Source organism: Ylistrum balloti, unplaced genomic scaffold, assembly GCF_031769215.1.
Source record: "Ylistrum balloti isolate Yb309-2 unplaced genomic scaffold, AGI_CSIRO_Ybal_v1 Utg371986, whole genome shotgun sequence".
NCBI lineage: Eukaryota > Metazoa > Mollusca > Bivalvia > Pectinida > Pectinidae > Ylistrum > Ylistrum balloti.
In genome coordinates, this window is record NW_026782968.1 from 62354 (window position 1) to 71652 (window position 9299).

The 9299-nt window shown below is 35.3% G+C and overlaps 1 protein-coding gene across 1 annotated transcript; it reads left to right on the plus strand.

Moving 5' to 3' along the window:
- Positions 1–1164: 1164 nt before the first annotated feature.
- On the plus strand, positions 1165–8886 carry LOC132564033 (monocarboxylate transporter 12-like). The gene is made up of 6 exons (XM_060228783.1): positions 1165–1579; positions 4907–5050; positions 5253–5651; positions 7498–7767; positions 7908–8033; positions 8753–8886. Exons 1-6 carry the CDS (start codon positions 1165–1167, stop codon positions 8884–8886), a joined length of 1488 nt encoding a protein of 495 aa, XP_060084766.1.
- Positions 8887–9299: the final 413 nt, after the last annotated feature.

Sequence of the window (9299 nt, forward strand, 5' to 3'; positions counted from 1 at the left end):
TTATTGTGCCTGTTTTATATATTCAATTGTATGCATATCAAGTACGAGAATATATCGAAAATATTTGCATTCGTAAAACATTAATATTATATCCTGAACCAAGCAAAAACCAATACGAAAGTTAAAGGCAAGTTCATGATATTGTATTAATGTATTACGAATAAAGATATTTTCGATATTTCTATTGCTGCTTAGACTTAGTTCAGACAGGGAGTCTGGATAGATATCAGCTCTCTTTAATTTGTTTGTTTCAATATATTTAAGGGCGAGGTAGATAGTTTCGCGCCAAGAATATTAAGGCGTTGTTCGGTAGCCGGCACCCAGAGCTTTCATGTTGTGTAACCGTGGCCGCGGCAACTTTATCAATTTTTGTGAACGATGAACGAAACGTGAAACTGTCAGTGTCTGGTTTAACCATTTCATGAAGTGAAAAGTCAAATTCAAGTGCCAGGTTGGAGTTTTTATCGTTCCAAATGACTGAATTTGGTCAATATCATCAAGAGTGGAAATCCGAATACTGAATAGTCGAATTGTGTTTGGTTTGTTTTGAAACAAGATTTTATATCTTGGATCAAATACAAGTGAAAAAGCAGGATTTGAAGGATTTGACCTTAGCTGAATGGTGTATTGCAAAGCCAATTTATTTCAACGGCTACATAGTGATTGTTCGTTAGCTTTTACATAGAGACTTGCTGTAGATGTGGTCTTGAAAGCTCCGAGAGCGAGCTTTGGACCTGGTGATCAACAATGTCTAATAATTTGAGAAATGAAGGTCTACCAGATCCATACACAATGGAACCGTAGTCTAATTTTGATCTAATAAGAGCTCTATTAAAAAAAGCCATATTAAAAATGACTTTCATAAACAACGATCAATACTTAATACGCCTATGATCGCAATCTAGTCATAATTACACGAGTTTTCCGTATAATTTTCGATCCGTTATATTAGTCAATTATTTTTCCCAAACCTCACATTAATGTTGGTGCGCTCTGCGTTACATATACTCTACATCTATATATAATCACATATTTTCACCTCTTTGTTTTACATTGTTTTGGTAAATCAAATTCATTTTGTTCAACATTTAAGTAATGTGGAATTCACAAAACAAATGTAATATAGATATATGTCTGAAATGACAGTAATTCGTTTTCTCTTAGATGGCATCTATCCTGGAGAACGGAAGTGCAACTTACATTTCAATAGTTTCCGATGGAAGACTTATTGCTGCAAATCGTATACTCGATGGCCCTAGTAGAGAATTTGCGAATTGCGAAGGATCTTATGACGACGTGAATAAAGAATTCCAGATTCAAGAGACAGACAATGATGGGAGCAGTAGTGAAATCACAGATCAAAATAATGAAACCATTGGTCCATGTTTTGAAAAAACGGCTTCAGATGGCGGATTGGGATGGATGGTAGCGTTTGCATCTTTCATGAACAACTTTCTGTTGAACGGAGTTATATATTCTTTTGGAATTTTCTTTGAGGACCTTCTGGAATATTTCGGTGGTAGTAAAGGCAAAACACAAATTATCAGCTCTGTCACCAGTGGGACGTCTTTATTAATTGGTATGTAATATCAATATGCATGTAATGCAACAATTGAAATAACTTGTACGAATTTAATGAAATGTGATGAGATCTTTAGAAAGGTGATTCACTCCTATATTGACAAAAAATAATGTTGTGGACATTAAGTTATGAGACTCGTTAGCCTTGAAATTGCCGCGTCGTCATTAACATCGTTACTTCATCGATTTAGGAATTCATTACAACAAACACATCCCATGAATACTGAATAATGAGTAGTTACAGGGAACAACATTATCATACAGGCGAAAGGTAGCAACTTTATCATACAGGCGAAAGAGTTTTGCCTTTATCGCGCATTAAACGTTCTAATAATGAATAATGATTGTGCCAAGGTTAGGAAAATACCTATAGCACAGATGAGGTGACCGGAACGGATTAAAACCATCCCTTAAAGGGGATTATAAACAACCTTCTTTTCACCTGGGCGATGTAGCAGGAACATGTCTTTTACAATTACGAGCTATGGATAATTTTAGGCAACCTTTCGTTCTATCTACAAGTTTAGAAATGTTCGTGATAATGTCTGTTCTTTATAGATATCTTCATAGGTTTAACACATGTTCACAGTCCATTTTACAGTCGTATGATGCCGACTGACCTACTTTACTCTTTTTCCCTCTTCTTTTATTTACGGTGACAATCCTGCTTGCTTTACGATGCACCAGAAAACTGCACCAGTTTCATATTGTTGAAATCGGGAATAACGAATTGTTTATACTAAATACTGTCTAGACGATTATTTCTTCCTTGACCAATGATCAACCTGAGCATCTTAACAAGTTGTTTAAATGTATGTTAGCTAAAATAATTGACATCGAAATTATGCGAATATGGTAACGCGTTTTCTAGTAAGTGGCGATCATTCCCCGATCAGCCAGGTATAAACTGTATTTACGCTATCAAACGATATATTTTTTGTTGTCTTTTATTTGCAGGAAAATGTTGTTAAAGCGTACACCACAACGATACATGTAATGTAGTATATACATCATATCATTTCAATTCAGATACATGTAAGGTAAAAGGTTCGATAGATCGGTTAAAGAAAGTCTTAAACCATGATCGAGGAACAAAAACAAGTTGTAAGTTGATAGTACTTAAATGTGGACATTTGCATCGCGATAACGCTAAGATATTAATATACTCATCTGTTCTTCATTACACAACGACATAAACAAAAATTAAACGGTCATTCTATTCTTAAGTGTACCTGTAATCTGCACTTTCTGTAAATGATTTTTTCGATTCCCAGTACATTCTATCTGACATGCGTAACAAAGTTTGTAAATAACAAATATCGGCAGAGACTTTGTGTTACATGCATCTCTGATATTTTAGCTCTTACCTTCGAATCTTTTTGACAAAGGTCTATTAAATGTAGTCAAGCTGAATCCACGGATTGGAAATTGTACGTTTTACATAAAAGCATTGTAAAAATTGTACACACTTGCTTTTATTAACTTAATTATCTAATTTTGATGGCAATTTGTTATATACAGTGCTTGTTTCGACCCCCAAACTCCCCACCCAAGATTGAAAGTCATATTCTGCAGAACTTTTGAAAACTTGCCATGTTAAAGATGATTTTATTACGAAAAATTATTCATTAGATCAGGATTTCATTCCGAAACGTTCAACACCTAAGCTTCCCCTGCGGATAGGGGTAAGAATATATAAGCTGTGTCCTACAGCAAGTGATAAAAGTCCACTAAAAGGGGCAACCGTCTGCCGTGGGTGGCGTCCCGTTAGTACCGGGAGAAAGAATTCTCGTGATAGAGGGACGGTTATGTGGTTCGCGCTATATTCTCAAGCAATTTCGCATAGCCTTCCCTAAATATATCCCTTTGGCCTCAATCTCAGTAAGACGGGTGAACGTTGCGGCACTCAATGATCAATCAACTGGTCATGCCAAGCTCTTTATCAACTTTGTGTCATAAGAGTAAAGTTTTTTTTCCCTTTTTGTTTCACTCATCTATTTTGCTAGTTTTATTTTACAGTTGTATCCCACTGTAGAACCTTTCGTTCATCCTTCTCAAAATTGCTGGTTAAACATTAAACATTTCTACATGTATATACTGATGGTTCGAAAGATAATGATAAGGTTGTTGCGGCCATGGTTAAGAAGAAGCATATAGATACCAGCTACCGAACAACGCTTCAATGTTCTCGGCAGAAGCGCGAACTATCTACCTCGCCCTTGAATATATTAAAAAAAAAAACAACAAAGTAATGAGAGCTGTTATCCATTCCAACTCCCTTTCTGTACTACAAATTATAGCATGGAAATATCGAAAATATCTTTATTCTTATACATCAATACTTACCTGGGAATACCAGGCAATGAAAAAACCGATTGTGTCGCTACCACCTGTTGTTTTCAAACTATTTTCAACCATTAATCAAACACGTTTTAATAGCCAAGTGGCAGGAGAAAAGGAATCAATGTACTAAAAATAAATTGCACTCCGTAAATCATCGGTGAATGGTCTCCATGCTTAAGAGACAACCACCGAGAAGAAGTTGTCCTTGCCCGTCTTCGGATGAGCCATATATACCTTACACATACATAACATGTTGAAAGGCGAAGATAATCCTTGGTGCATAAAATATGATGAGCTATTGATCGTTGAACATTCTTTATTGGACTGCATTGACTTTCTGTCTACTCGATAATGTTTTTATCTTAACATTACATGTCTAAAAACCCTTTTTGAAACTGTTTAATTTTTTTGTGATAATATAACCATTCCAGATTTTTAGCATTTTTCTTTTACCTTTTAATTTGTTCGATGTTTTTATTGTTTGGAAGACTGTGTCTTTTACCGGTTGTTGGCCCTAATGACCTTTCATGTGTCGACGTGTCGTAATGATTGTAATACTAATAATAATACTCTGTTTAATTTATTCAATATTGAAATTTACTTTTTCTCAATAACGAGTTTAGTGCAGCTCTAAATCTGTTTGTTGTGGCCGATTTTATTGTTCCTAACTCTCCTTTTGGGCCTCCGTACGTTAGATTTCTAGCGTCACTGTTATCATATAATGTAGGTATTAATAAGGCGTGTACCGTACTGAATTTGTATAAGACTTCTATGGATGTTTAATATTGCTGAATTTATTTTATCTTTACTGAGACTTCCACTCTTGGATATCGCGTAGTTACCCCTAACATTTCATTAACACACAAAAATGTTTTATGTTTTATGTTTTATTTAACTGTTTACTTACTTAATTGTTAACTAAGTCATATCAAAATTATTGTGAAATAGTGATGATATGGTATCACTATCTACTTATAATCAGGTCCATTAGTGGGAGCGATAGCAAGACGGTTCCGGTGTCGGAGGGTAGCTATCGTCGGAGCTATGGTAGCCAGTATCGGACTTTTCCTCTCCACCTTCTCTCCAAACCTTGACGTCATGATTCTGCTATACGGCATTGTTGGTGGTAATTTAAAAAAACTGTTATTTTCTCACGTAAAATGAGGTTATATAATATATATTGTTCAAAGAATGTGGCTTTTCCATTTTTCAACTATTTCAATAAAACATGCCTAAAAGGAATATATGTATTGATCTGTAATTAATTTTTATTGTCTTAATCATAAATGAATATGCAAAAAGATGTCATTTCCTAATAATTCTTTCAGGTACAGGGTTTGGACTTGTATATGGACCCTCGATATTTATAGTAAGTTACTACTTCAATAGACGCCGGGCCCTCGCTACAGGGATAGCCGGATGTGGGTCAGGTATTGGAGGATTCGTCTTTCCCCTAATTGGTGTCCTTCTACTGGAGGCGTACGGCTGGAAGGGCGCCATGTGGGTCATCTCCGCCATCGTGTCGAATGGAGTTATATTTGCTGCAGTATACAGACCAATTGAAATGCGAAAAAAGACACCGCTAGGGAGTACAGAATTACAGGGAAGTGATCCGATTGCTCGGAAGAACTCGATGTGTCCATCCGTGCGTCAAATGTTTCGAATTTCACTGTTGTCAAGTCCTTCAGTGGTTATCTATGCAGTCTCGTGTTGGTTTGTATCATTTGGTACGTGTTACGTTACTTTGGTATATTACTTATTATGATCATAAGCTAAACTTTATGTAAACATGACAGAAGGGTCATCTGAGCGTTAGAAATATGGATACAAATGGAGTATCTATGTTAATGTTACGTTTAATTTAAAGACATCTGAAAGATACTATTTCTTATTTTCAACTTTTCCTTGATAAAACGTTAAATATATTAAGTTGATTACATGTAATATTAGATTGCCATGACATCGGACAAAAACTAGTCGTTTACAGCAACACATCTATCAGATTCAGAAAAAGTTATAGTTTTATATTCATAACGAATCTCGTCAGCCAGCCAGTTACAACAATGTTTGGAAGTTCTCGAGAACTATGACAGAAAATTCAATTACTAAATACATCTAGCAAAGTTGAAATAAATATGAAATTACTTGTAGATTGACTGTTGTATTATCGATTTGTCGCTAGTGGATATTCCAACCTCTAGCACACCCCAGGTACGGAATTAATGGTCCGTTAGTACCCAAAGTAGAAGAAGACACAGTGTAAACTATTACTATTTGAAGGCAAATGTACAAGGGCACATTCATAATAAACACGAAATGACGTGCACACAATAAAGAAGACCATTGTACTAAGGCAATGATTGGTTCAATTTTGGTTGGTTTGGGGGGAAGCGGATGTCACTGAGCTTGATAAATAACAAAACAATGTGAACTTTATCATGCGTTCTAATGCTGTAATATGTATTTATAATTTGATTGCTACGAAATTAAATTTTCTGAAAATAACAAAATATTTGATTTATTATCAACTGATGTATTAAAATAAGGTCATATTCCTGCCGTTTGTTAACAGTTTTGAAATTGAAACTGACAAAACTACATAAGGCCTTTAGATAGATTTTATTTCACTTTCCTCGCTTCCGTTATAAAAGTAAAACCAGACTAACGATACCGAAATGAAACTAATTCTATAGTTTTGAAAGTCACTGAATTCACATCTAACAGCAAAACCTTAATTGATCTTTTATAAATCATCATATTCTGGTTTGCTATGAAATAATACTTCTTGTATAGTGACGCGGGATGAACTAAATTTCGAAGTAATTGTCAATCAATTATCCCGGGTCCTTGTGGTCAAACAGAAACATGTAATGTTATGCGGAAGTCTTTCAATCCAGTAGAAGCTAGATAGGTGTATTCGTAATTTTCATAATTTCCAGTTTGGCCTTGACCGCCGCTTCTTTTATCAAACTTCTCCACAAATAATCCCATGACCGAAAGTAAGCACATGGAAAAGGTTTCATGACTTGTTTTCCGACTAAGAAGATCGTTGTTTATCCTGTTCAGTTTGGTTTTGATGACACCATGTTCATTACATCTAATAGATACTTTTATCAATGTCTCAGCTTTGCGATTTTGGGGTTTTCTTGAAACGTTGGATTTTGTTCTAAATTAAAATTGATTTTATGAGTACGTACTCGCTCACTATGTGTTGCCGTTAGAATTACTTTTGTGGAAGATGGCGACAGCTGACAGATTAGCTCATAACATAAGATTTCAAGAAACGAACGTTGATAAAATTTATGAGGAAGTTTTACGGAGTCGGTGAAAATTCTATTTCCTTATTCGAATTTAGTTGGATATTTTTTGAAAATCGTTAGTTTTTTCTGATGGTTTCTTCACCGCTGACCTTGTTCTCATTATGTTTAAAAACATTAACGTTGACCAAAATATTCATGGCGGGTGTCGTCGATGAAGCAGAAGGCGTTTACACTTCTGGAACATTTGATCTTTATGCAATTTGTATTTGTATTTGATGACATTCTGTTAACATGCCGGTATCTTCTTTGTTAGGATTTTACATCCCGTTCAATTTCCTGCCAGAGTATGCTAAGGAGAAGGACCTCTCAGCTTCTGATGGCGCTCTCCTTCTATCTATCATCGGGATATTCAACACACTTATGAGGGTTGTAATGGGCCTGTTAGCAGATCGATCCTGGGCGGACTGTATCCTGATCAACGGCGTAGTCGTTGGTTTTGGCGGTGTGGCCACAATCTTCATTCCTTATTACAACTCATTTGCGGTATTAGCTGTTTATTCAGTCGTCTTCGGAACTGCTATTGGTATGTATGCCGATCGTTTTCATACATTGGTAAATAAATTTGTCACAGTGTTAGATTCAATATTTCCATGCTTTCAAGTCGAAGACAAATTTTTCAGTGAATGCCTTGCGTTTTGTTTACAATATTTTATTTATTTGTAGGAACATATATTCCATTAAGGTCGATAATTTTGATAGAGCTGAAAGGAATTCAAGAACTCCCAGCATTATTTGGTATCATTAGTACGTTTTGTGGGGTTTCTATCTTGCTTGGATCACCTTTAGCAGGTAATAACTGGTTGATACATTTGTAATATGATTGGAGTTTTCTTTCGTCCCATTGTGCCGCAAATAGCAATTAGTTTGCATATGTCCTGTATATTACAAAGAACCTTAAAAATTAAAAAGTAAACACAGAAGAAGAATTGACCATAGAAATGTACGAAACACAAAGTGAATATCAATTTTCAATACAACAGAGCTAATTAATTTATCAAACTGCAAAATGTTGCTTTCTCATCTATTTAGAGCGTATCAGTGAAGCTAACTGCCTCAATTTTGAAACTTTAGAGGCGATCGAAAAAAAATCAGAATTGATCGGAAGAAATGTGAAAATCTGAATAGGAGGTGGTCTTACTCCATTGTTTCATAAATGTGTCAATTCTTACATGTCTGATGATTATTTCCAAAGAACGTGAAGTACTTGTGACAAAGACAAATCCAGTTGACATCAAGTGCCTTTATCAACTGTCTCTGCTAGCAATATGGCTACAAGCAAATCAATGTGCATGCCTGTATATTGATGATTGTGCGATACAATGTGCTCTTTTGATCCTTTTCCAATAAAACTTTTAATAGTATTTCGCATGATACATATTAAGCATGAAAACTTGATAATCATTCATAATATGAGGTTGATGAAAAGCAAATTTTTAATACAGGTACATCATCAAAGACCATGAAGGTTGATGTTTGTAGTTTATGTTGTTAAACTATGTATGTTGTAGGTTTCCTGTCTGACCTGACCGACGACTTAAGTTCAGTGTTCTACCTGGGTGGTGCTGCGATTGCATTTGGAGGCATTCTATGTCTTCCTCTCCGACGAATTTCGCGATGGGAGATGTGCAAGCAACACCAATAAACACATGACTCCATTGGCACAGTAGACACAGATATGTAATAAACTTTTGACATGAATTCATTGTATAGATATTGATAACAAATACATGTAACAGGCACGAGTCAAATGTTACTTTGTCCGTTTATTGGTATAATATGTATCATTTTCAAATCAAAACGAAATTAGTCTAAAACATCATGGAGAGAGGGGAATTATTTCTTAAATGCACGAAGTTGATCCCCCCTAGTTAATATGAATGACCTTTATCCGTTTGAAAGGTCACAGGAATCAAATGTCAATATCTTTAAATGACTTCTCAATAACTAAAAGAAGAAGGATGATGAAATTGGGCCTGTAGTATGCTAGGATGAAGGGCTACCAACTTTGTAAATATGAATTACGTTGGCCAATTTTCAAAGTCACAGGAATCAAAG